Here is a 27,946-nt window from a genome sequence, read left to right on the forward strand (position 1 = left end):
AAAAATATCTATGATTTAATTCCATATTAAAGCCAGGCTATCAGTTGAGAAGGCATAAAATTTGAGTGGAAACGGGTCCTGAGTACCAGCCCGTGAGAGACAGGGATTTAGGTGAGAAACAGCATCCCGGACACGGACATCACAGGCTGAGACGTGCAACCTCTGCCCTCAAACATTAACAAGCCACTCCTTACAACTCTTTGTTCAAAGCCTTAGCTTGGAGGGGCACCGCTCAGAGGAGACACACAGCAGCCAGCAAAGGAAATTCTCTGGGCTGAAGGAGAGGCAGCCAAAACCAAACTGTGCTCCAGAGTGGATGACCCAGCAGTAGAGCTTAACAGCCCCACGGGATGGCCCCGCCCCCTACACACAAACAAGCACAGACTCAGCACATGTGCGGGGGCAGGAAACTCCCGAGCTAGGCTCCCGCAGGGGTGCAGTGAACAGACTTTAACGGGCCGAGAAGACTCCAGCTCCCTGCGTGAGACCCACATCCTCTCCCGGGCTGTCACTCAACTTCGGGTAATACTGGTTCAAGGAGAAACAAGGGCCCCATTGTGTGGGAGCAGCAGGGGAGCCTGCCCTCCAAATCTGGCCGGAGGCCCCCTTCTACGTGAGCTAGGCGACTCGGCTACATGCGGCTCCTGACGGACCACCGGGTCAGACCTCAACATGCCGCCGCTGCAACAGCAGAGCCAGGGCCCTTCTCCCTGCGCAGCAAACCCAGAAAGATGACCAGCCCTGTCTGCCCCTTGGCCTGTTACACGTCTCCTTCTCCGCCTGAGTGTAAGGCCCAACATTCCATCCTTGGGGGTCATGATCTCAAGGGTGCCAACGCCACCAGTGCTGGTCACTCAGCAGGGGCAGGTAGGCTGCGAAGCCGGGTTTGTTGCTGACCCAGGGAGACCGGGGCTGGAATTGAGACTGGTGAGCCGGGTGCCCAGCCCCGTTGCCACTCGTTTCCTCTGCCAGCCCCGCACCACCCTCTCCCCGGAAGGCCTGAACTGTTAGTGCGCAAACCCCCCTGCCCTTAATCACAGGCCTGGGCTTCCTGAGGAGCACACTCAGCTCTGACGAGGGGCAGGGACCTCTGTCAGCAGACTCCGCGGCCTGTATTCCTCTCCACACGCTTCTCTGAACTGTCTTCGAGGTGATTTGTCTGCTGCCCAATGACAGCCTACATTCCTTCATTTCCTGGAATGCCGTACGGTCTTAGTGCCTGGCGTGCACTTCCATGGGAGTTCCAGTTTTTACATCAATTCAGAACTCCCTAGAATGGGGATGGGGAGGCAGTGCAAGCCGTTAACATACAATGTGCTCCGTTCCCCTGGGGCTTCTAAACCAGCCTCACCTCGAGTCTCGAATCTCCAGTCTCCAACGGCTCACCAGTTGTCCCAGGACCTGGCCTGGCAGCACCTGTCTGCTCTTCCTAGTCAACAGCCTCCCCCACACTGTGAATGGGGCGCTGGGAGGTGGTTCCTCCCTAACAGTGTGCTGGGGGCAAGCCACCCAGTGCAGACCCGGAGCACGGAGGCTGGGCAGCACGGACCAGCTCCAAGAGGCGTTATGTTGGTTTTCAGTTTGGGGCAGGGGAGCAAAGGCTCTGACCACAAAAACCCTTTGTTAAAGCCCATCGAGGGCTTCAGGGGAAATAAAACAAGAGCTCTGTCGTTACTCACATGTTTCTAAAGGAAATAGGATACACTGCACATGATGAGTGTGGTGGGCGGAGGAGACAGAGAGAGCCTTCCGCAGTCGACATGTGGCGTCTGTAACCACTCAGGCGCCCGTGCAGTCCCGAGAGCCCGTGCAGTGGATGTGGCTGACGGGGGCGGGGATGATCTGCAGCAGGGCCTAGCCCAGGTGCTGAGATAAGACTGGGAGTCTGGGCTGCGCGTCACCTCTCAGCCCAAAGAGGCCCTCGGCTCTGGTCTCAGTGGACTCTCCATATGCACCAACGCCACAGATACTGAACCTCCCCACCCTGAGCCCAGGCCAATTTCCTAACCTTTTAGCGAAAATAAACCTTCAAGGAAAGTCATTTTTGTTTCCTTAAGAAAATAAATATTTTCAGGAGGTCAGTCAGAAGTTCGGGGGTTGGACAGGGGCAGACATGGGGCCAAAACTCCCATCGAGCTTCACGGCTCCCTCCATCTCAGAGAACAGAGTAGGGAGTCAGGGTCTTCCCTGTGTCCATCTGTCTGCACGTCCAGGTGTCAGATGCCTACAACCCCCCGTTTCCCATCCCAGGGCTTCGAGCCCCAGGTGGTCCCAGTGACTTAGGGCAGTGGGGGCTGAAGGCTCTCATCAAACCAGGCATAAATCCCTGTCTCTATTTCATGAGGGAAGAAATGCAAATCAAGTTTGGAAAGCATTCGGTTAAGATATGCGGTCACTGGAGAGCCATGTCCTCAGGCTCAGGATTTCACCAAGGGCGAGCCCAAGCCCTGGGCCGCTGCTGCAGGACAGGCCAACAGGTCCTGCCCCTCAGCGCCGCCGGAAAGCCCGCGATATTCTCCAGGCGTTGGGCTCCTCATAGCGATTGTACAAGGGCTCAAGACGCTGCTGCTTCTTCTGCTTGCTTAGCTTAGTTGGGTCGGAGACCTTGAAGAATGCTGGAGCAAACTCCACAAGCCATCGGGGGTCGATGGTGGTGACCTCGCGCATGTACTCCTTTGTGGTCAGCACCAGCTCGTGGTACACCACCCTGAGGGGGACAGAGATAGGCTCAGGCCTCCGATACATGCTCACCCCAGTCACCCTGGTCCCTGGTGGGCCACAGCTGGGCTTGCATTTGACCCTCTTACCTCCCCTGCCTGACCCGCAAGAGAACACTCTCTCTTCATACAGCCGCGCTCCAGTACTGAGGAGGCTGCATGCCTCTAACCACCAGAATGCTGTCAGGATGATGTGCCCTGGGCCTGCCTTCAACTAGTTAAATGACACAGAGCCAATCACATCTCTTCCCTGGACCTCAGCCTCCCACTCTGTGAAACGGGATGGTGGTTTTTCAGCTGCCTCCGCAGAACTCCAGGGCCCTGAGGAGGAGCAGGGGAGCCTCAGCAGCTGCCATGAGACAGGGAAAGCCAGGCCAGAAGGGCTCTACCTCTCCTTCCCTTTGCCGTGGCGGCCCAGTGGTTTTAAACCAGTTTTATATTAGGGTAGTAAGATTACAACTTTTTCTAAAACGCTACTTGAAAAAAATAATTTTTTAAACAACCTCACTAAACCATCTCTAAGATCCTTCCTAGCTCGCACTTCCATGATGTTCTCTCTCTCAAAAGGGTCTGACTGTGCCTAAGTCGAGCTTCTGCTGCCCTAGAAACATAAGCGATGTTAGAACAGGAAGCGCTGGGGGTGGGTGAAGACACGAACAGAGTGCCAACAGGTTTACAGGCCCTCTCTGCCGAGAACGGCTCCCAGGCTGGGGCCTGCCCACCTACCATTCCGGCTGTCGGTTGAAGAGAGCACTGGAAGGGTGAATGTAGACCACCTGCTGGTCGATCAGGGTCCGGTAACCCTCCTGCGGGTCTTTCTTGGCAGCGTTTCGGAAGAATCCACTGCAGATGGCCTTCTGCACTCGGACTGTGGACTTACCACAGGAAACCACATCCAGCTTGTGTCTATCGGGAAAATAAATCAAGAGAAGACCAAGATGTGAGACAGGGCTGTTTCCAGAGGTCCCACCTGCCAGAGCGACAGCGCCCAGCACCCCAGCCAGCCCTGGGTGCACTGCAGGAGGCTCTGGCCAGTGACAGGACGGACGCGGTAAGAGCCAGAGTTCATCTGATTTGACTAGTCATGTTCCAGAGGCTTGTAAGCAAAGGTTTCTTCCAACAATAAATCTTCCTCTCAGGAACTTTCTGCAGTGACCCTCAGCTGCACCCTTGCGTGGGGAGGAATAAAACAGAGATGGAAAAGCTGCAGCAGTGTTACACGGGAGTCCAGAGCTCCACGGGTCCATGCGTGCGGAGATAAACAGACACAACATTCAAGGAAGTTCAACTGAAATGTGGGGAGAGATGCCAGACATCACCTGTCCATTATGCCTAACATCTGCTTGCGGATGTCCTGGGCCCGGCGCAGAGAACGAGCCTGGATGAAGTTCTCGTAGCACCATGGGTTGGAGAACTTGTTGTTCTTCCAAGAGTTGTACACGGCCAGCAGGGTGAGGTGGTCTCCTTCCGTCTGGTGGAATTTGGCCTTCTTCTGATCGGCGAGGGCTTGTTTATCCTGCCAAACAGTGGGGGAAAGATCATTGTCCACCCGGCAGCTACTAGTGAACACCCAGCAGTTTTGAGGAGCCCCACCTACATGGCCCCGTCAAGCACCCAGGCGATGGCTGATTTCACCCAGCTTAACCGCAGCCCCACCTGAACACAGGCCTGAACGCCCTACCTTGGGCCTGTAGAAGACATTCTGTACAGACAGCATGGACACAATGGTCAGCATTTCCTCACTGCAGCCCAGATGCACAGACATGATCAGCATTTTGCACAGCATTGGTTCCAGGGGGAATTCTGCCATCTAGCGGGAGAAAAAGAAACTACAATTTCTTCCTGTGGAAGACCTATCTGGACTTGGCAATGGGAGACACTGGTCAGAGCGGGCAATAGACCCACCACAGGAAGTTCACCCAAGCATGATGATGTGAGATGCCCATCTCTATCAGAAGATGTTGTTGTTTATTTCCCAGAGAAATCCCAGTGAAAGATACAGATGTTACCAAGAACATAACTACTGCTGTGTAGGTTGAAATTTTGCAGACATCTTTTAAAATTAAGATGAGACTAGCCCTGGCCAGGTAGCTCAGTTAGTCAGAGCATCAACCCAACACGCCAAGGCTGCAGGTTTGATCACTGGTCAGGTCACATAGAGGACTCAACCAGTGAATGCATAAATCAGTTGAACAACAAACGGGTATTTCTCTTTCCCTCCCCCTCTCTCAAATCAATTTAAAAAAAATTAAGGCTAGATTCAATACTATGTGCCACGGTCACACTGAGTATGGAAAAAATGTCTTTTAAAAAAATTAAGGCTAGATTCAATACTATATGCCACGGTCACACTGAGGGTGGAAAAAATGTCTTTTTCTGTAAAGAAGGAGTCTGAACTGAGAGCGGAAAATCCAGGTGAAAAACAGATATCTAGAATTGTACTCAAAGCTTATCCAGAGCCTCAGAGCTTGATTTTGCACAAAACAAAAAGTCTGGGAAAACTGGCCAGGGAAGCTTCCCCAAAAGCACCAGAAGTGTGTCCCCTACCCTGCGTCCCAGGCGAGTAAGCAGGCCCTCGTCATCCAGCGCCCCCAGTGTGTACAGCTGCTCCATGGCTGTGATCAAGGTTTCCATCGGTGGGGCGTCCATGAAGTCGAAGGACAGCAGGTCATTGATGCCCATGGCCTAGAACAGAAGGGAAGAAAGTGTGAGACGAGAGGGTCAGCCTCGCCAGTGTTAACCGGGGGAGAGACGCTGGTCGCTGGTCTGTTTCTTCAACTGCAGTCAGGAAGCCACTGGCAAGATAAGTGCAACCAACCTCCAGGGCTGGGCCACGCAAAACTCAGACTAGTAGAAAGCATATATTTTCTCAGGAAACTTTAAAAAACACTCCCTCAAAATGATAGTATATTCAATTCACCAACAAAAAGAGAACATTAGCCCTGGACAGGGGGCTCAGTTGGTCGGAGCATCATTCACCAAAAGGTTGCGGGTTTGATTCCCAGTCAGGGTGCGTGTGCGAGACAACTGATAGAAGTTTCTCTCTCACTCTCTCTGTCCCTTCCCCTCTCTCTAAAGTCAGGAAACAAATAAAATCAATAAACATATCCTCAGGTGAGGGTTTAAAAAAGGACAAAAACCTACAAATTGGCAAAGGACATCATTACACATTTCTACCAAAAATATAAAAATAGCCAAGAAGCACACGAAGAGATACTCAACACAACTAGTAATTAGGGAAATGCAAATGAAAACCACAATGAGATACCACTCCATATCCTTAGGATGGTTATTTAAAAAAAAAAAAAAAAAAGACATGCATTGTCAAGGATTCGGAGAAATAGGAATCCTCACATACTGCTGGTGGGAATGTAAAATACTGCAGCCAGCGTGGAAAACAACTTGGTGAAACCTCCATTAAGTTAAGCACAGAGTCACCACTACGATCCAGCAATTCCACTCCCCAGTGTACACACCTGAAAGAATTGCAAGCAGGGTCTCAAGCAGACACTTACTTATATGCTAAGGCTCACAGCAGTGTTATTCCCAACACCAAAAGATAAAAACCACCCAAATATCCACCAATAGATGGATGGATAGACAAAATATGGTAAATACATACAATGCAGTATTACTCACTTTTAGAAAGTAATGAAATTCTAACACGATGAACCCTGAAAACATTATGCTGGGTTAAGCCAGATACAAAAGGATGAATGTTTGATTCCACTTGTACGAGGTAAACTCATAGAGAAAGTAAGTAGAATGATGAGGACCGGGAGGTGGAGGAAGGGAGAAAGGGATTGTTTAGTTTAACGGGTGCAGACTTTCTGTTTAGGATGATGAGAAAGTTCTGGAAATGCATAGCAGTCATGGCTGCACAACACTGTGAGTGAACTTTATACCACTGAATTAGCATTTTTAAAAGGTAGTAATGGTAATGTGTTGTGTATTTTACCATAATTAAAAAAAAATAAGACAATATACCAGTTTGCCCTGTCTCTTGCACACACAATTTCTACTGTGCATCTGGGAAGTGCCACGTACCATATTCGGTGGCAGGGACACGAAGATCACGAAGATCACTAAGACACTGTCCCTGCTCTCAGAGAGTTCATAATGGTGAGACACAAGGACACAAAACCCCAACAATGCACTGGAATCTGCATGCCTGGTACAAAGTAAGCAATCAATATATGTTAGCTAATTTGATGAAAAAAAGAAACAAATGAATGTTGCATTATCCAAGTGTATCCACAGCGTGATGTGGTAGGACCTGGGCTTTCTGTGTCTTTCCCATAAACTGATCATGACCATAAACACAGCAGGTGTTCAATAAACGTTCATTGTGTAATAACTATAAGGAATGATAGCAATCAGTAAGCACTGTGCCAAGTGTCTTCACCTGCGTTATCTCATTTATCTTCACAACAACAGATACTAATAATAGCCCTTCAGAGAGAATACCGAACAGAGGGCTGAGCAGGTAAATTTGCCAAGGACACACAGCTGAGAGCACTGCCCGCACTCCAGAGGGTGGAGCAAGTTCTTTTCTGAAGCTCTGTTGCAGCCTCTCTCACAGGGAATGAGCAATAAATGACAGCAGAGCAGGCTGCACCAGCAAAGCAGGGGGCTCCAGGGGAGCATCAGCGTCAGGGGCGGGGAGGAAGGGGGTGTGCCATCATCTGGAAAATTACTCTTGTGGCTCCCCCTGCCAAAGGAGAATGAAGGTCCTCACTGGGGACTGAGAGAGGAAGAGCAATGATTCAGAATGACAACCAAGACCCCAGAGGGCCAGTCTGAAACCTCTACTGATACAAAGTTTTTGGACTGGGAGTTCTGCTTCCCGTTCTAAAAGAGCAGAATTGGATCTGACAGCCAAAGGGATGAAGGAAGTGTGTTTGTCCACAGTTTGGCCCTGATTCAATTTTTCTCATATCCTTTCAGAAAATACTCCTAACAAAGTCTTTTATAATCAAACCTTCTGCTGGTTATTATGGTAAGGAAGACAGATGTGTGTTCACAGCAGACGTGCTGACTTAGCCCCAGACCACAACCATTTGCATTTCACTCAAAGGGACGGGTTCTATGAGGCTACTAAAGTATTGAACGAGGTTCAAAATATTGAGATTCATTTACTAAGGCCATAGGATCAGAGTGTTCCATCAACCCATTCCAGAAAGACAGTGGTTTCTACCTTGAGCGAGAGCACCGTGCTCGCCAAATTGGTTCTCTGGATCTCCGGCACGTTGGTGGTCAGCATCTCATCCCGGTAGGCGCGCTCTGTGTACAGCCTGTAGCACTTCCCCGGCCCGGTCCTCCCAGCTCTGCCGGCGCGCTGCTTTGCCTGAGCCTGAAGGGATGTGCACATGAAAGTAGAGTATCTGTTCAACATCGTTTAACTGCCCTGCCCAGGAAATCCGCTGGAAGAGAGGCACTTAACTACTGGCAAAATCCAGAATAGGCTTTATTTCACTTCCTTTAGGACCATTTCCAAGACTACCAAGGTTATTACCATCCCCTTTCCAACACTCAACATTTCAGGAGAGTTTGTTCACGTGAAACAAAAGCAGAAGGAAAACAAAATGAGTATCACGAAGATCACAGAAATACGCCCTCAAAGTAGGGTGGCATGACATAAAGACAAAGCATAAAACAAGATGACAAAATGCTATTCCTATGGTTACAGCCAGAAATTGAAGGGAACTAAATAAAACAGTCATCATCGTATACCAACGATGACTGTAGCTGTTTTAAAAATTAGGTTTGAGATGCTCAACACCAGAAGGAAATGTTCACTCACATAGGTGAAAAAGCAAGTTATAAAACAATATAACATTGATTTTGTTAAAAAATCACTATGATATAGCCCTGGCTTGTGTGGCTCGGTGGATTGAGCACTGGCCTGTGAACCAAAGGGTTGCCGGTTCGACTCCCAGCCAGGGCACGTGCCTAGGTTGCAGGCCAGGTCCCCAGTAGGGGGCACATGAGAGGCAACCACACACTGATATTTCTCTCCCTCTTTCCCCCTGCCTTCCCTTCTCTCTAAAAATAAATAAATAAATATTTTGAAATAATTTTAAAAATAATTAAGTTAAATTTAAAAATATATCTGTAGCCTAGCCATAGGTTGCTAGGAAACACTGAATAGCAAACTAAAGAGAGCCATTTTTTGACAAAACCATCTGTCTTACAAACCGTATTAGGATTTAAAAATCCTTTTGCCAGCTCCAATGTAATGTGAAAGGTCACGAACCACACAAAGGCAGGCAGCAATCACGCACCGTGGCAGACCCCACAGCATTCCACAGGTGTCTCTCCACATCCGAAAGGGCAAGTGGAGCTCACTTCTCCATCCCTGTGAGTCGCCCGCACCACCCCGAGAAGAGGTACAGAGCACACACACTGGGGCCCGCCCGCCCAGATCCAAATCCTGGCTCCACAGCTGTGTGCCCTCAACCCCTCTGTGCCTCAGTCTCACCTGCGAAATGAGGCTGATGATAAAATCTACCACAGAGGAGCAACACGACCTGCCGATGAGAGGGCGCGGCTGGACCGAGCTAACCAGGCGCAGCCCTGAGGTAGGAAGCAGGACTTCTGACCTCATCGAGTGCGTGTAAGTGCCTGGGACAGCACCTGCTATGGCACTTAGTAGGCACCCAGCAAATGTCAACTACTATCACTTACATTTCAAAATGAAAACAGCCAGATTTTAAAATGTTTATTTTTAGAGAGAGAGAAAGGAAAGGAAAAGAGAGGGAGAGAAACATCTATGTGTGGTTGCCTCTTGCACGCCCCCAACTGGGGACCTGGCCCGCAACCCAGACATGTGCCCTGACTGGGAACCAACCAGTGACCCTTTGGTTTGCAGGCCCACGCTCAATCCACTGAGCTACACCAGCCAGGGTCTGATGGTCTTTATAAATTATGAAAGTAACCCATGCCTCTTAAAATACTTTTAGTATTATATATAATACTAAACAATATATGAAAGTATAAAGAAAGCAAACGCACTTCAGCCATCCGCACGGTAACCAGCAGCACCGTTCTGACTACATGCTTTCCAGTCTCAGGCAGGTGCACAAGTGCACACCATCCACTTTTAAACAAGAATCGGGTCACACTATGCCTGCTATTCTGTAACTCACTTCAAAAAATGTACCACAGTTACACGTTTATGTCATTAAATATAGATATACCTCACCATGTTAACGCCACACTACACTGTGTGGCACAGATATACCATGTTTTATTAAACTACTTCCCTTTTGAGGGAATTTTTCCAGGTTTCTTCTAATATAAACAGTGCTTCAGTAAACATTCTTTTGCATTACCTTTAGATACGTATTCAACCATTTCTAACTTTCAGATGTATCGGAACTGTTTGGTTAAGGAGATGATCTAGATTTTTGATACACTGTGGCCAAACTGCCCTCAAAAAAGGATAATCAGGTTATTCATTTTTAAATATAATTTAGGCAGGAAATTATTCCATAACTATCAAAGAAACACATTATCATCTCTTGAATTGTTACTATCTCAAATACTTCTGGCTAAGTACAGTACTTAAAAAATATGTTCTTACTGCCCTGGCTGATATGGCTCAGTGGATTGAATGTCAGCCCATGAACCAAAGGGTCGCAGGTTCAATTCCCAGTTAGGGCGCATGCCTGGGTTAGGGTCCAGGACCCCTGTAGGGAGCGCTCAAGAGGCAACCACACATTGATGTTTCTTTCTCCCTCCCTTCCCCTCTAAAAATAAATAAATAAATAAAATCTTTTTTTTTTCATGTTCTTACTACTTGTATTAGATAATCTATGGTGCCAGGATTCAAACTCTTTTTTAAGTTCAAATTTTATGGGGCTTTTTAATGTTGAAACACTATTCTAAAGATTAAAAACAACACAAAAATCTTCCTTACCTCATGAAAGCACCCAGTATCTTAAAAACTCACCTTTGAAAACGACCAAGTTCAAAATACAAAACCATAAACGTTTTCAGAAAGGCCCTGACCCGGACGTTCAGGAAAGCTGTGGCAGAACTACCGTACCTGAGAAATGGGGGTCACCACGAGCTGGTCGATTCCTGTCTTGGAATTGTACACTTTCTGCTTCACAAATCCAGGGTCCACCACGTAGTAGATGCCATCGATAGTCAGCGACGTCTCTGCAATGTTGGTGGCAATCACGACCTGCAGATGAGAGGGCACAGCTGGACTGAGCCAACCAGGTTCGGCCCTGAGGTAGGAAATGGGACTTCTGACCTCAAACATCTCCCCACAGGAGTGTGTAGTCATCTCCTTCAGAGGGTCAGATTGCACTTAATCTCAGTTTGGCTTCAAAGGGGCAGAAGGGGAGGTGCCTTCCTTTTAAGGGTCAGGTTGAGGGGGGCGGGATGGGAAGGGATCGTAACTAAGAGAAAAAAGTGGAAGAGAAAAAAGCAAAGGCCAATCAAAGCCAATTTCTTTTTTTTAATGACTTAAAAAAATATTTTATTTGTTTATTTTTAGAGAGAGGAAAGGGAAGGAGAAAGAGAGGGAGAGAAACATCAATGTGTGGTTGCCTCTCATGTGTCCCCCACTGAGGACCTGGCCTGCAACCCAGGCACACACCCTGACTGGGAATTGAACCAGTGACACCCTGCCTCACAGGCCCGTGCTCAATCCACTGAGCTACACCAGCCAGGGCCAAAGCCAATTTCATTTGGTGCAAATGGCTACATAGGCTACATACCTCATTTTCTAGATCCAATGTTGATGACTACAATTTTAATTTTCTAGTACCCTGGGAAAGCAGAGACTTCCTGGCATCACATGTGCCAGTGCAAAATGAGATTTTCCTTCCCCCACAGGGACATCTGGACTACAAAACGGCTGTTTGTGTGTGTGGAACAAGAGGGAGTTGTTTTTTTCCCTAGTCATAAAAGGAACCACGAGGCAGCAGAGGAATTTCACGGTCCGCGTGTACACGGCAGTGTGTGCGATCTAGAAGATTATTGGTCTCAGCTTGGCACTGCCACTGCTCCAACACCCGGAGGTTCAGCTAATAAAACACAATTGCTTGGAAAAAGCACTGCCAGGAGACGCCAGAGCATCTCGCGTCGTGCCAGCACCTTCCCAGCCCTGAGAGGCTTCCACCTGCCGCAGGGCGACAGAGCCCTCTCAAAAAGAAGTCAGTCAGAAACAGGACAGAGAGGAGGCACCATCCTCCTCCCCCAAACCTGCTCCCCCTCCATGTTTCCCTGCTCAGCACCACCTTGCACCCGGCCGCCCGAGCCCCAACCCAGGAGTCATGCCTGGCTGCTCCCCTGCCCCTCTCCCCCGCACTGCAGGCATCCACGAAACCTCGTCCAGTCTAACGCTTTAATGGTATTCAAACCCATCTGTCTTCCACTCCTGGGGAAAGGGAAACACATGTACATACAGAAACTTGTACATAGGTGTCCACAGCAGCATTATTCATCATAGGCAAAACGTGGAAACCACCCAAACGCCCATCAACTGATGAACGGAGACAAAATGTGGTACACATCCACATTCTACAACAGACTATTATTTGACAACAAAAAGAAATGAAGTGCTTATACAAGGTACAACATGGATGAACCTTGAAAACACAGTGTGTCAGAGAAGCTAGTCACCAAGGACCACACATATACGACCCCACGTAAGTGAAACATTCAGAACAAGCGAATCGAGACAGACAGACAGATGACCAGCGGTTCCCACAGGCTGAGCAGGGGGGTGAATGGGGGGTGATGGCCAAAGGGTACAGGGTTTCTTTTGGGGGTGATGAAATCATTCTGAAATTGTAGTGATTAGTGATTAATCATTAATTAAAAATAATAATGGTAATTAGTGGTGGCACAATTCTGTGAATACACTAAATTGTATACTTTAAAGGAGTAAACTGTGTGGTATGCAAATTACATCTCAATAAAGCTGTAACCTAAAGAAAACCCACCTGTATTCTTTCCCGTCGCCTGTTATTCACTCGCCGCCAGTTCCCACTGCCTGAAACCGCCCCGCCTCTCACCTCTAGGCTGTGGCAGGCCATTCCGTGTACTCAGAACACACGCCCCCCCCCCCACCCTGCTGGCTTAGGTGAACACCCACACGTCCTTCGAGACTAGCTTAGATCCTTACTCCAAGAGTACTGGGCTGGGTGCTCGTCCTCTGGGTAGCCAGGGTACCAGCGCTGGCTGGCGCACTGTACATTATAGGCCTGTCCGCTGGGGGATGCCTCTCGGCAGAGACAGAGGCCGGTCCTCAGACTGCCGCCCTGGAGTCTACCCCGAAGCCTGGAAGATGCTCAGAAACATTTGTTGCCTCAAGGAAAGGAGGAGAGCAGCACGGTCACATACAAAACCCTCACTCCTGCCCTGGCTGGTGTAGCTCAGTGGATTGAGTGCGGGCCTGCGAACCACATGCTCATGGTTCGGTTCCCAGTTGGGGCGCATGCCTGGGTTGCAGGCCAGTTCCCAGCAGGGGGCGCACGAGAGGCAGCCATGCATCCATGTTTCTCTCCTTCTCTCCTTCCCTTTCCCTCTAAAGATAAATAAATAAAATCTTAAAAAAAACCCCTCACTCCTTAACAAAGTGGCCGGAGCAGTCTCTAGAGCATAATAAACAGGACTTGCACACGTCTAAGCCGTCCCCGTTAGGGCCAGCGGCACCCGCCACGTGGTTTCAAACACAATGGAGCTTCGCTTCTGCCCAGGCTTACCTTTCTGCTGCCGGGTGGAGCTGGGTCAAAGATTCGGGTCTGCATCTCGCTGGGAAGAGCGGAATACACCGGGAGGATAATCAGCTCGGGAACGTCAGGCCCCAGGGATTTCATTCTTTCATACAGGATCTCGCAGGCAGTGTCAATCTCTTCTTGACCAGTCAGGAAGACAAGGATGTCACCTAAGAAAAGAACAGGGGCATTAATTGTGCGTGTTCTATCCAAAGGCCATAGGGACATTAGCAGACTCCAAATGACAGAAAATACACTCAAATTCCGACCTTTAATAAACCAAGTGGTTTTCATCTGTCCACGTCTATGCCATTTACTTATTATTTGTGTCTGTGTTTAAATAGGTGCATTTAAACCCTGTGCACCATGATTTACATTTTAACTACCATCATTTTACACATGCGAGCCTGACACACTATTTAAAGGCACCTTTAAAAAGCCAAGTGAAAAAGACACCCACACGAGGACTCTGACCTAGGAGGGAACCACACTCTCGCCCCCACCTGGTGGCTCTGTCAAATGGATCTGCATGACCGTGATCAAGCTGGCGTCCAGATAATCCGTCTCAGGCTCCTTCGTGTACAGAATTTCCACTGGGTATGTTCGACCGGGGATGGTGAAGATGGGGGCTTCATAGAAGTACTGAGAAAACTTCACTGCATCCAAGGTGGCGGAGGTGACGATCAGCTTCATGTCCTGCCGCTTCTGGACTGTCTGAAGGAAGTACGCTGCAGCTTACTGACAAGAACTACCCAAGAATTCAGCCCCCCAGAGCACGGAGGGTCACCGGAGCACCCAGTTACCTTCTTCAGCAGCCCGAAGAGCACGTCCGTGTGGATGGTCCTCTCGTGCGCCTCGTCCAGCATGATGATAGCGTACTGGGTGAGGTCGGGGTCGATCAGGCACTCTCGCAGCAGCATGCCGTCCGTCATGTACTTGATGACCGTTTCGGGGCTGGTGCAGTCCTCAAACCGAATGGTGTAGCCCACCTATGGCGGAACGGAAGTCGGAACCTTGGACACAACCTCTCACTTGCACAATCACAAGACTTCAGCCCAGTTGGACCGTTACCCATAACCCTAACAGACAAGAATTTAACCAAGATGTACAGTGATTTCCTCACAGTAACATCCGCTTTGGGCTCGATCCGAAACGCATCAACGATGACAAGAGAACCGCCTCTCCCTCGGGAGAGAAAGCGGCCCTGCTGTCAGCATTTACAGGGACCCACGCCCCTGCCCTTTCCCTGGGCCTTTACAGCGCGGCCCCGCCACCCACTCACCTCCTGGCCTAAGCAACATCCGAACTCCTCTGACACCCTCTTGGCCACCGACATGGCCGCCACCCTCCGGGGCTGGGTGCAGCCGATCTTGCCCCGGGAAGTGTAGCCCGCCTCTGCCAGGTACTGGGTGATCTGCGTGGTCTTCCCAGACCCCGTCTCTCCGATGACGATCAGGATCTGGTTGTCGTGGACGGCCTGAAAGCAGCAGAATACGGATCTGGTTATTAAAATTTGCTGTGCGTTACTCTGAATGAAATAGCTAATGCTTATGTTCTAACAGTACAGGAGAAAAGGCGGACACGATAATACACAAGTGGTACAATTACTTTTAAATTACAGGATTTAAATTACTTTTGATCGTGCACAAAAAAAAAATAATAATGATTTTCCTCTAGGCAATGCTCTTTATTTTAATTGCATGTATAACTTAAATTTAAAATGTTAAACTTTATGGTTCTCTTTTTTCAACTGACTCAAACATTTTTTTAAATTTATTGGTTTTCTTAAATTCATAAAAACAAAAGTGGATGCTAAAACCATAAATTACCACCCAAACCTCCCTAATACATAGTTTTTTAAGTACTACATGCACACAGTTAAAGAGTTCAACACTAAATAAAAAGGAACACACAGGATTCCTTTTTACTGTCAGTCCCAAATCTCCAGTGCCTTACCCCCACTGTTATCTCATTTTTACACAGTTATAACAGCAAAGGGTTGCCATTGGCCTGCATGTCCACTAAAACAGGACTATTGAAACAAGCCAGAGCACATCCACATAACAAAACACTAAAAAAATAATAATGAATAAGGAACAATTTCTGAGCTATGTCATTAAGGAAAAAGGCAAGATGCAGAACAGCGTATATAACACACTGCCATCTAGAAACACAAAATACATATAAAATCTTTCACATCTGTGTTACTTACACACGTATATACACATACACATATAAGACGCTACCGAGAGCACTCACTGGAGACTAGTAAACTCAGCTGCCCCAGGACACTCGGTGGTCTTAAAGTCAGGTCTCCAGAAAATGGAAATAAGTACCTGAAACAGAGCCTGGCCTCTGTGGGGTCGCTGGCCGAGCGCCCCCATTTTTCTCACTGCCCGGAGCCGCTGGTCCGTGCAGCACGACACCCTGTCCACCTGGAACTGCTCTAGGGCCCCCCAGTTCAAGCACATTTACTTCCTCATAGGAATAAAGTGTGTACACTAATACACATTGTTTTAAAAGTACTTAGAAACATTCTGGGTTTTTCCCTATCCCCTTTGGAAAAGCCACTTTAAATGTGCACGTATCTGTCCGGCGGATTCCAGAAGAGCCCCGACCCCCCCACCGCATGGGCCTTCTTACCTGGACCAACTGCTCCTTCAGTTTGTAGATGGGCAGGCTCTCCCTCTGCTCAATGATTGACATCTGCGTCTTTTTTCCGTAAGAAGCTTTGTTGCCCCCAAAGGCATGCTTTTTCCACTCAGGAATGTCATTGGGCATCATCCCAATGCCCCTCATGTTGGCTGCAATCTGCCTGCCTTCCGCTGCAGAGGGAACAAGCAACTTGGCATTGTCCCCAGGCTACCCCACTGTCCCCTCCTCCACATTCACCCAGTACGAATTCTCCGGTACACCCCTCCTTTGTTAGCTCAGTCTTCAAGCTACCACCCTCTCCCCTCCGAACTATTACAATAAAAGCCTCCTAATTCATCTCATGTGCCACCTCCAATCCATTCTACAGCGCACCCTCCAAATCCTTTGGAAATGCAACCGATTGTGCCACACCCCTGCTTAGAACTTGGCAACATTTCCCAGGGAACTTCAGAATTGAGCCCTAATTCCTAACACCATCTACAAGTCCTGGCCTTCCACCCCTCGTCCCCACCACTGGCCCTGTACTCCAGCCACACGGGTCTTCTCTCCCACCTCCCAGCCCCAGCACAGGCTCTTCCTCAGCCCGGATCAGACACGTTCCCTAACCCCTGCCCAACCCCCTTCAACAGACTAAGTCCCGCTTCTCCTTCGGTTCTCAGCTTTCCCAGGGAACTGGCCCAGCACAGCTCACTACATTACCTGTACTTCTCATACACCATTGGTCATGACTTGGTCATTTGGTAATTATTTGACAAACATAATCATCCCCACTGAATTGTAAGCCTCATACATGCAAGGATGGCGTCTGATTCACAGCTATACCCCCAGTGGCCTAACGTAAACCAATAAAATGCTTGTTCTGACTGTATCTGCCAGCAGTTACACACGCTGTACAAAGAATTATATGGAAAGGGAAGTTTCCAAGCTGTATGACTTTTAAGTTACTTAGAGGAAAAACTCAGCTGGTCTAATAATTTGACCAGGGTTACTAAAACATTTTTTACTTTAAACATGTTTGAAAAATAGCCCTGGGGAGTGTGGCTCGGTGGATTGAGCGTTGGCCTGCAAACCGAAATGTCGCCGGTTTGATTTTTTTTTAAGTGCCCACACCCTCCTAGGGTCCTACCATCAGGCAGAGGATCAACCCAATGTTTGTTGAGTCCCATGGGAATAGAGTCCATCTCGGCTTCCCGCTGGGCCTGCTTGAGCTCCCGTCTTTCTTTGGCCAGGGCACTCTGCATCATGGCTGCTTGGGAGAGGGAGCCGTCTGGGTTCTGGTGCACAGAGGGCAAAGCAGCAATGTCAGCATGGACCTCAGCACACAGTAAGCGTCCAGGAATAAAGTGTGGGGGTTAAGCCATTTGAATCTAAAAAATGAGACCCATCTATAAAAAAGTTCATATTGACTTACCAGACTATATGAAAGAATTAAATTGTAGCAAATTCAGAGAAAATGAACTAAGACCATGATAAATCACTAAAAGAATTGAGGTGGCTGGCTTAAAGAGGAGACGCCCAAGAAAGACAGGACATACAGGAAAGGGGTAGAAATTCTTCTGTATGGACCAAGAACTAAAGTGAAGACCGATGGATACTTTAGCAAGAGATTTCAGTTCCGCCTAAATAACTAATGGTCGGATCCACCTGAAGATGCTACAAGCCTCCCAAAGGGCTGGTTCGTCCCCTGTCACCAGCGATGTCAAGCAGAAGGCCACATGGAGGGCCACATGGAGGATTCACGGGGGAACAGGAGAACTGAATGGGGGGCTGGGCGGGAACACTAAGCTTCCCCTTCTCCGAACCTAAAATTTCATCTCCTCTCACTGCTCCGCCCCCCACAACACCCAGTGTCACCGCTCTCTCAGGGGCCGCAACAATTGGTCACGCGAACCCTGCCAAATTGCCTCTGAACACGCAGGGTAACGATTCAAGCCCTAAGGCTGGGGCAAAAGCCATGACGCGGATCAAGCACACATTTATCACTGCTTCCTCCAAAAAAACACTAAAATGAGAGCAAAATAATTAAAAAGCCAAAAACAACAAAGTCGGTATCTCTTTAAAACAAAAACATTCGAGGCGCTGATCAACAGTCAGTACCCCCTCCTGGGGCCTCAGTTCTGCTCACACGGGTCCGATGGCCTGCTCTGGAAAACAGGACCGTCCCCCGAAGACAAGGGTTCACGTGACAAGCCCAGACTGGCGTTCCGGCATTCCTTACCTTGACAATTTTAATAGGGCTCATGTCCATGCTTTGCTTGGTGTGCCCTCTCAGGAACGGGGGCTCTTCCTCAACCAGCTCGATCTCAAGGTCCTCATCTAAAATTCCCCCAAAAAGAATTAGCCAAAAACAAAAAAGTGACCAGTTATTTTCACCAGAATAATTAATTTCCATAAGCAACAACAATGTTTCTCAAAGTTGGCTCCCAAGGTCAAAAGCACAGCAGTGCACGTAAAATCATAACCCAGGCATCTGTTCCCCTGACTCTCCAGCCCAAGAATTAATCAGAGTTACTGTCAAAACAAGTTAAGCCTGTGGAAAAATGGTATTCTGACATTCTAGGCGACAAAGGCACTTGCCATCCAACTTCACTGCTGAGTGTACTCTTGCCCTGGCCGGGTGGCTCAGTTGCTTAGAGTGTCGCCCCAACACCCCAAACTTGCAGGTTCAATCCCAGGTCAGGGCACATACCAGAATCAACCAATCAATGCATAAGTAAGTGCAACAACAACTCAGTGTTTCTGCTCTCTCCCTCTCTCTCTCTCTAAAATCGATCAATAATAATAACAGAGTTTACTCTTAACCCACAATAGAGTGGCAAAGAACAAATTAAGTTGGACAGTGGGATTATACCAAATGCTGGCAAGAATGTGGAGCAACAGGAAGTCACTCACGCTTATAGTAGAAAAGTAAATTGGTACCAAGACTTTAGAAAATGTTTTGCACGGCCTGGTAAAGCTGAACACGCACATTTCCTACTGCCCAGTAACCTTCTACACATTGAGGAAAAGGAGAAAGCCTTGCATTTGTGCAGTAAGAGACAAATACAGGAGTTTTATGATAGTATTCATAAAGGTAAATAAATAACCAGAAACAGCCCTATACCCATCAAAAATAGATTAATTATGGTAAATTTATGTAGAGTAACACACACTACAGCAGTGAAAACAAAAGAAATACAACTATAAAATCAGCACAGATAAATAACAAAAGAATGATAATGAATCAAGAAAATTAAGTTCAAAAATAGACTACTGTTCAGGGACAAATACACAGATGGTAAACCGCTAAAGCAGAGCGAGGAGATGACGGACACAGCATCGAGGATGACGCCGACACAGAGGAGCAAGGAGGGATCCAATCGGGGGCGCGGAGGGGCTGCGAGGCTGGTACAGTCTCCCCACCGGCAGGTGTGCAGATCCACTCATTTCGGAGTTTGTTCGTCAGCGTTACATAGATTATACGCGCTCCATTATAGAGTTTATTTCACAATTTTTTAAACTGTTAATGGACTGAGTTAAAAGTTGTTTCCAGGTGGGAGGGGGTGGGTGGAGATGGAAGAGGGTATAAGGGGAATAAATGGTAATGGAAAAAATACAGAAAGATAAGCAAATTTAAAAGATAAAAAAAATAAAAGCTGTTTCCAGGGCAACTCAGAGGTAATCTAGGTGGATCCAGGACTTTCAGAGTAATTACTAAGAATATGAGATCAAATTTAGTTCCCAAAATACAACTTTTTACATCCTGGAAACATATAAGCAACAAGCATAACTATATACAAATGTTTGCCATAAAAGTGAATCTTTTTGTTTCCGTCATGGAAACAACCCTTGTGCTCTGAGAGATGAGTGGTGAGACCCAAGGAATAAGTGATTCAGAACCACTGGATTAAACCACAAATAAACCAATGGCCCAGCCTGCCAACCGCCTCCCAACCCACCATCCTGCCCAAGCCCAGGGGCTAGTCACCTTCTTCATCGTCCACCTTAGGAAGAATGCCAGTCTCTTCATCAAAGTCTGGAAACTCTTCTTTGGAAAGAACATTGGCAGCAATCATCTAGTCAAAGCACAGAAGGCAGCGTTTGTAACTTGCTAGAGTCAAAACGCTCGTTTAGGAGAGTCAACACAGAGGTTTCGTGTAGGAAACCAAGGTTTTTCCCTCGTGTGACCAAGTACTGCAGAGCCCAAACATCAAAACTCCCGCCCCTGGGGGCAAGACAACATGCTGCCCGCGGCTCACATGCCGCTTCCCCGGGAAGAGGCATGGGCTAACTCTGCCCTTCCCCCGGTCCACAGCACTATGCACATGCCTTACCATGTAGCCTGTGAACCTTAACAATGTTTTGTTTCAATTTGTCTCCGCCACTGGACTTGGAGTTCCACAAAGGCAGGGACCATGATACTTCGGTCTTTGTAGCACCTACACAGTACCTGGGACATCGCGACTCGGATGTTTACTGACAAGCGATGAAACAAGAACAAAAATTTACGTAGCATTACCAGATGCGGACACTAACCTAAGAGCTTTACTCTGTCAACTCACTCGGTCCCCACAAGGCTGTTCTTACAAACGAGCGCACTGAGGCTCACAGATGTGGGGTAACCTAGCTCAGAAGCACACAGCTAGTAAGCAGCCAGGATGCAGTCGGCCATCGGGCTCCAGGGCCCACTCTCTCAGCCACCACACCGCGCTGCGTGGCTCTGTGGCCACGAGAATGAAGGGCCCACCTGCTTGATCTCCCACTTCTCTGGGTCGGAGATGCGGGTGAGGCGCTTGCGCTCCAGGGAGTCGTCCTCCACTTCGGGGGCGCTGACCAGGGAGAGATGAGTGGGTCTGTCCGGATTCCTCATTGAGGTCTCCTCGTTGGTCTCCCCAACGAGATTTCGTCGTCGATTTGGGTTTAGATCTTCTCCGGTCTCCTGATCTACATCCTAGGGGACAAAAACAAGAAAGCCAGCTCCCCTGCCGTCTCTGTGTCTCCTGGGCCACCAGATGTCGTAACAGGCCGCACGTCTCACCTACCTTCATGCTCAGACTGGTCTTGGTCCCAGTGAAGGACAACACTTTGACCTTGACTCGCTGGCCTTTGCTCACCACGTCAGCCACGTTAGCCACACGGCCCTCCCGCCGGAGCTCCGAGATGTGCACCAGGCCTTCCCAGCGCTTCCTGAGGGAGAGTCAGACACATTTGGAGCGTGCCTAAAATACCTTTTCCCCAACAGATTTCCACCCCTGTTGGGCCTGAACAAATGGAAAGGGTCTTAAACTAAAAAGAAAAGTACCAAGAAGGTCGTCACACAATAGAGAAGCATTGTATTACTACCACCCTCCGTCCCAAAGACGTGGGGGTGGGGGGAGGTATGGGATGACAACAAATTCTGATCTGTCTCAAAAGAGCAGACCTCCTAAAGGTAGAGGAAAGAATAAATGGTTCTATGACACTTCAGATATAAAGTCAGTTTCTAATAACCTGATGTGACCAATGTGAGTAGTATCATTAATCACAGTAACTTTTTGGAGTGTGAAAACCCCGGCGATGCGGTGTGCCCATCACTGGTGTGAGAAGCCACCAGCCATTACCTTAGACCCTCGAGCTGCACAAAGCACCCGAACTGCATGATGCTGGTAACTTTGCCATTGTAAATGTCCCCGATGGCGGGCTCCTCGGGGGGAGGGCGGTCCACGTGCTTATCCCGCCATCTGTCCAGAGTCCTCTCTCCATACTTGTCTCGGTCCTTCCGGTCTTTGAGGGGACTCTGACTTCTGCTCCTGGACCAATACCTGGACTTCCCTTTATTCCTCTCCCGGGTCCTAGAACGTGACCGAGAGCGGGACCGGTGTCGCCGCTTGTGGTCTCTGTCACGGTCTCGTTCTCTCTCACGATCACGCTCTCGTTCACGCTCTCGTTCTCGCTCTCGGTCTCGGTCTCGACTCCGACTCCGCTTCTTCCTCTTCGTCTTGTCTCTAGTAAATCAAGAAACACCTGTTTAAAAAAGAAACCCACCCAATTTCATCTTTGCATCCCCAAGCACCCAGCACAGTGCCATGCACATGGTTAAGTGACTTCTAAGACTTAAAACTGAATTAGAGTTTCAATAACTATGACGTCCCTGCAGGTCAATAAAGAATGAGGCTGTAACATATTTAGCCTCACTGAGCCCAGATTTCTATCTTCTGAACATCTTAGCATTTGCTGCATAAATACTCCTGACAGGGAGCAAAAAAGAGATCCAACGATATGATAATGGCCAGTCCAGATTCTATAAACTGGCCTAAAATCTTGCTTGGCTGGCCTACAAAGTTCAACTATCGGAGTACGCGCAACTTCCAAAGGGCAGGGCAGCGAGGACAGACCGGTGCTCGGCATCCCGTGGCTTCTCTGGGCCAGCTGCACTGGGCATCAGAGCCTCGAGCGCTTTCAGGACATTCACAGCGACTTTCACGTCATCCTCATCCAGCATGGTCTGCAGAGGCGGGAGGCAGCGAGGTTAGGAGAACAGAGCAAAAACCATCACTCAAGAATCTGTACTTCAGGAGCATTTGAGATCTTACTTCCCAACACTGACCTCAGTTTGGTTCAAATAAACGCTTATAAAAATTAAAAAAAAAAAAGAATCTGTACTCCGGGTACTACAAATCTGCCAGCTCCTACACCGCTGACACTTCTGTGAAGGAAGCGCGAGGGGGCGGAGTTTTCCAACACAACCTGAGACAGAGGCAGAGGGACGGACAAAGGCTACTGGCGGACGTTTCTACATTTGACAGATCCCCTCGGTCCGTAATGCAAGGCGAAGGAAGGAAATTAGATGTCACCCCTTCTGTGAAAGCATGCAGGTGACGATTATAAACAGAAAATAGACGCTAAAATTTTTTAAAAGCAACTCTCCCGCTGTGACCAGTGTGGCTCATTTGTTTGGGCCTCCTCTTCCACAAAGCGAAAGGTCAGCGGTTCACTTCCCAGTCAGGGCACATGCCCGAGCTGCAGGCTCATTCCCCGGTCTGGGTGCGTGCAAAAGGCACCGGATCAACGCTTCTCTCCCTCTCCTTCTCCCTTCCATCACCTCTCTCTAAAACTAAATAAGTAAAATACTTTCTTTTTAAGATTTTATTTATTTATCTTTAGAGGGGAAGGGAGGGAGAGAGGGAGAGAAATATCAATATATGGTTGCCTCTGCCGGGGACATACAATGTATCGTGTGTCCCCTGCCAGGAACTGGCCTGCAACCCAAGCATGTGCCCTAACTGGGAATCAAACTGCGATCCTCTGGTTCGCAGGCCTGCGCTCAATCCACTGAGCTACACCAGCCAGGAAAATACTTTTTTTTAAAAAGCAACTTTCTCTGCACTTCCTTCTCCCTTTTCACCTGCTTAATTTTTTTCATAGTTCTCATCGGTACCAGCTATATTCTATGCTTATTTGTTTATTGACTGTCTCCTCTCTGCTAGAGGTGTTTACGTGTTTATTTCCTATCTCCGCCGAAGTACTAGAATGTACTAATCTCCAAGGGGAAAGAAACTCTGATCTGTTTTGTTCACTGCTGTATTCCTGGTACTTAGAACAGTGCTTGGCTCATAGTAGATACCCAATTAGTACTTGCTAAAATGGAATTTAAAAACCAAACCATTTCCAAAATCGGACTTCCAATAAGAAATAGAGCAAAAATAACTTACTTTGCACATCGGGTATCTGTTCCAGAATCTTAACTTATTTCAAACCTATTTCATATCCCCAGTCACTGCTTCCCAAAAGTCCTAACCTCATTTCCCTCAAATATCCCTCTCCGAACCCTCCAACACTGTTCTACACGTATGCACTCAGAGAGTGATCACACACTTTCGCTTTGAGAAATGTTACAATAAAGATAAACCTGAAATTAATAATTAATAAATAAAGAAAAAGACAGTAACTAATGAGACTGAGAAAAGGGCAAGGGGAACATGCAGCTATGACAGACATTCTCAAAATGGCATCGTACCCGCACGGAGGGGTTGTCTGGTTGGCAAAGGACGGGGAAGAGTTCCTTCAACTTTTCTTTTTCAGTTTTGGGTTTAACAACCGGATCTTGTTTCATTAAAGAGCATAAAGAAATGAAAAAAATATATAAATGTTTAACACTCTTAATGATTAACAAATGAACTTCGACATTACATTTGCATCAAACTAAAACCAGAACATGGAACTTTTCCATACGTTACTCATTTACTCAAACATGTTACTATAAACATACTTTAACTTTCTAAAAAAACATTGATTACAAAATCCTCAACAACCTATGTAAGCACGGGGAGGTACATCAATATTCATTTGGTTAGTTACGTCTTATAATTCTTACGATTTTAATTTTGTCTTAAGACTCTTGAAAACAAAATTTTTTTGCAAAATTTACTCAATTTACTTGTTCAACAGCTGCTACAAGGGAAACAAACACAATATTCTTAACGGTTAACAAAAGAACTTCAACCCTAGATTTACATCAAACTAAAAATGGAACGCTGATGGTCTACACCATTCAGGAAACAAAGCTCCAGTGGAAACCGCTCACCTTTGCTAGTGGAAGGCTTTGCTGGAGGCCGCATGGTTTGTATAAGACGCAGCAAGTTACTAATAAGGGAATCCTTTGAAAAAAAACAGAACAAATATTGTCAGCCCCTGGGTCAGTGCTTAAAAACACTAAGGAAAGGGGTGTCCTCTGGAGAAGGGCAGTTATTCCTGTCTGCTCCGCTTTCCTGGAAAGGTGTCAGGAAGCCCAGCGCCACCACCACTGTCTGGAGACACGAAAACATTACACACTCGGTACTCAAATCACTGTACATCTGAAACCAACACAGTAATACTGAATGTAAACTGTAACTGAAAAACACAGAAATAAAAAACATCACAAACTTAAAGTTGTATTTAATTGGTCTGCACAAATTGTTTCCTCTCTCTATCAAAACCCTAATTAAATCTTATCAAAACTAAAATTCCAGCCCTGGCTGGTGTAGCTCAGTGGATTGAGCGCGGGCCTTCGAACCCCACGATCGTGTTCGATTCCCAGTCAGGGCACATGCCTGAGTTGCAGGCCAGTTCCCAGCAGGGGACTCATGAGAGGCAACCATACATTGATATTTCTCTCCTTCTCTCCTTCCCTTCCCCTCTAAAGATAAATAAACAAAACCTCTAAATAAATAAATAAATAAATAAAAATTCCATAGTGACATTAAAACAGAACAGGGGTCCCCGGAAATACGCACCGTGAATTCTGCACCATTTTTCACGAGGGAAGCCTTGAAAGTATCAAAGGTGGTGTTTTTCTCAGCAAGACTGATCACAAATTCAGCTGCAAATGAGAAAAGGGATTAAAACAAGAAGAATGGAGACCTGAGCAAAAAAATCAGTTCCAAGCATGCTATGAATGAAACTAATTAGGCTATCCAAAGTCATAAAAGCCAAAGACCACAGTTCAGTACAGGTGAAGAAAAAGAATTTAGACTACTGAGATAGATTATCCACATATGTCCTAGTTAATTTCTTCTAAAGATCTAATTGGCTTTACTGAACAATTCATGAATCAGGCAACATCCCATCAAGTAAATAAAAAGTTACTCTTGTTCTAGTTAGTTTTTATAAATGAAGAGCTGTAACTACCAAATGACCCACCAGACCTTTGAGTGAATTTAAGGGCTGAAGACCTTACTGTCCTATATCATAGTCATCTCTTCTCATGAAACTACCAGCTTACTAGCCAGAGGCAACAGTATCCAAAAGCATAAGCCCATGCAACATAAACACACACACAGGACACACGCATAGGATGCTTTCTTTAGCTTCTGGAGAGCTAGACTGTACACATGAGGGCTAGGCACCTGCTAGATGGTACAATCTCCAAGTTGACGAAAGACAAACTTGACCCCAAAATCTTCCTCTGCAAACCTGCCTAGTTCTTGAAACTTCTAATATTAGAGCTATTTACTAAGAGATTTCCAGGAGAGAAATGCATTTTATGATAGGCTGAAATGCCATTCAAAGTGTAAGTTTCACCCTGGTTGGTGTGGCTCAGTGGACTGAGTGCCCACCCATGAACCAAACGGTCAACAGTTCGATTCCCAATCAGGGAATATGCCTGGGTTGTGGGCCAGGTACCCAGTAGAAGGCGCATGAGAGGTAACCACACATTGATGTTTCCCTCTTTCTCCCTCTCTTCCCCTCTCTCTAAAGATAAATAAAATCTTTAAAATAAAAAAAAAACTAAGTCTCAGAAAAAAATCTAAATGATTTCATCTAGACTTAATCCTAACAAATAACGACATGAATAACGAACATAAATTAGTCTGATCATACCATTTCCACACTGGAATTTGCCTTTACCTTTTTGATGACAGTAAGTGAAGGCCAAATGCCATCAGGTCAGGCTACATGGACGTAAGTTAGTAACAACAGTGCCGCCAGTGAAGACCTTTTAACTATGTGCTACATGCCAGGAACTATGCTCAGTGCTCCACACGAACTGTCCCCTGATCTGCACGGCATCCCTCTCAGGCAGGCATTGCCGGGGCGCAGGGCAGGCGGCCCCAAGGTACCCCACAAAGGTATACTAATTACTCTGAATTAGAGTTACTCAACAAGCAGCTGATGCAAGAAAAATCATGTCTACCACCATCATCATCACCATTATGCGGCTGCTGTTATTGTTGTTAACGCTGTTTAATGATCTGGAATTACGGAAGCTTAAAAACAGAAGCAAGCAGCGATGGCCGCTCTTTCACCCACAGCTCTGCCTGGAGGGCTCTCAGGCGGAGGCCACCGCCGCCGGTTCCCTCTGCCCAAGTCTCCGTGGCAGAGAAAGACTCACTCGGACAAACACATTCAGCCCCTCAGCCCGACTTCTCTTTCTGCTCCCCTTGAAGCCCAAGCCAGAGAACGCAGGAACTTCCCCGAGCTCACCCAGATCCTTGTCGTTGATCCCCAAGTGGTTATCCAGCTCGGTGCAAACCTTCGACACTAGAGACAGATACTCGAGTTTGGCGAGTTCTTCCGCCGGGCCTATCTCCATCCCGGCTACGGCCCCTGCCATGGCCACAGCCACTGCCATGACCACGGCTTCCTCCCCACCTCCGTACTGACGGCTTTCGGGGCTACGACCGCCTAGCCCCAGGTTTCATTTCCGGGTCGGCGCACATTCCTTTTGTTTACGGTAAATTGAAAACACCAGGAACTTCTCGGAGCTAACCGGATAAACAATAGAGATCAGAACGGAAGTGCTTAAGGAAGGGACGGCCGAGTTACGCTGCACACCAGCTGGCGCCCTCTACAGGCCAGGTTGTTTATGGCGGCCTCTCCCGCCCGAAAACGTCCACTCTGCGCGCTCCCTCCCTCTGTCTGCAGAGGGCGACAGTGGCCTGCGCAAAGGACGCCAGGGAGCAGTCGCGACCCGCCCGCGCCTGCGCTTTAGAACTCTTGAAAAAGGAACCCGAATTCAAGGGGGAAAAGCAAAAGTTGCTTTACAATACAGATCTCTATATTCCCAGGTATTTGTCTCTTCGTGACTCAGGACTATCCCAAGCGACTTTATAACAAACCAGCAGGCAACGGAGTCTAGTTCTGTTATTAACTCATTTCACAGGTGGGGAAACTGACACCCACTATCTAGCTGAGGGATCTTGGTCAAATTAATTTCTGGGGCCTTAGTTTTCTCTTCTGAAAACTGGGATAAAAATCGCTCTAACTGGGTTTAGGTGATGACCAAATAAGAGTAATGCAAGGAACCTGACACAGTTACTGCCATTCCCAAGACCAAGACAATGGTCACTGTAAAGTTTGTCAACCATGGGTCCCCTCGGTCCGAGTTCCCAGAATGCC

General features: G+C 47.6%; 1 protein-coding gene across 1 annotated transcript; it reads right to left on the minus strand.

The window, feature by feature from the left end:
* Positions 1 to 27,327, minus strand: DHX8 (DEAH-box helicase 8). The gene is made up of 23 exons (XM_037068167.1): positions 27,032 to 27,327; positions 25,342 to 25,427; positions 24,651 to 24,723; positions 24,084 to 24,169; positions 22,462 to 22,571; positions 21,688 to 22,071; positions 21,130 to 21,274; positions 20,835 to 21,038; positions 20,076 to 20,163; positions 18,327 to 18,424; positions 17,235 to 17,382; positions 16,097 to 16,278; positions 14,736 to 14,930; positions 14,257 to 14,442; positions 13,957 to 14,167; positions 13,442 to 13,623; positions 10,768 to 10,908; positions 7,915 to 8,070; positions 5,265 to 5,402; positions 4,399 to 4,527; positions 4,037 to 4,233; positions 3,444 to 3,623; positions 1 to 2,707 (listed from the first exon to the last, which is right to left on the minus strand). Exons 1-23 carry the CDS (start codon positions 27,177 to 27,179, stop codon positions 2,488 to 2,490), a joined length of 3,687 nt encoding a protein of 1,228 aa, XP_036924062.1. The 5' UTR covers positions 27,180 to 27,327; the 3' UTR covers positions 1 to 2,487.
* Between the last annotated feature and the right edge of the window lie 619 nt (positions 27,328 to 27,946).

Source organism: Sturnira hondurensis, unplaced genomic scaffold, assembly GCF_014824575.4.
Source record: "Sturnira hondurensis isolate 20B ecotype Veracruz unplaced genomic scaffold, ASM1482457v3 Scaffold0001221, whole genome shotgun sequence".
NCBI classification, from domain to species: Eukaryota; Metazoa; Chordata; class Mammalia; order Chiroptera; family Phyllostomidae; genus Sturnira; species Sturnira hondurensis.

What these genes read in the sequence shown, in the direction of transcription:
- DHX8 (XM_037068167.1), bottom strand. Translation starts at nt 27,179, where the DNA reads ATGGCAGTGGCTGTGGCCATGGCAGGGGCCGTAGCCGGGATGGAGATA. An exon ending in AAAGCCTTCCACTAGCAAAG is followed by an intron (nt 24,170 to 24,650) that starts GTGAGCGGTTTC and finishes TAATGAAACAAG; the next exon opens with ATCCGGTTGTTAAACCCAAA. An exon ending in CCACGGGATGCCGAGCACCG is followed by an intron (nt 22,072 to 22,461) that starts GTCTGTCCTCGC and finishes TTGATTTACTAG; the next exon opens with AGACAAGACGAAGAGGAAGA.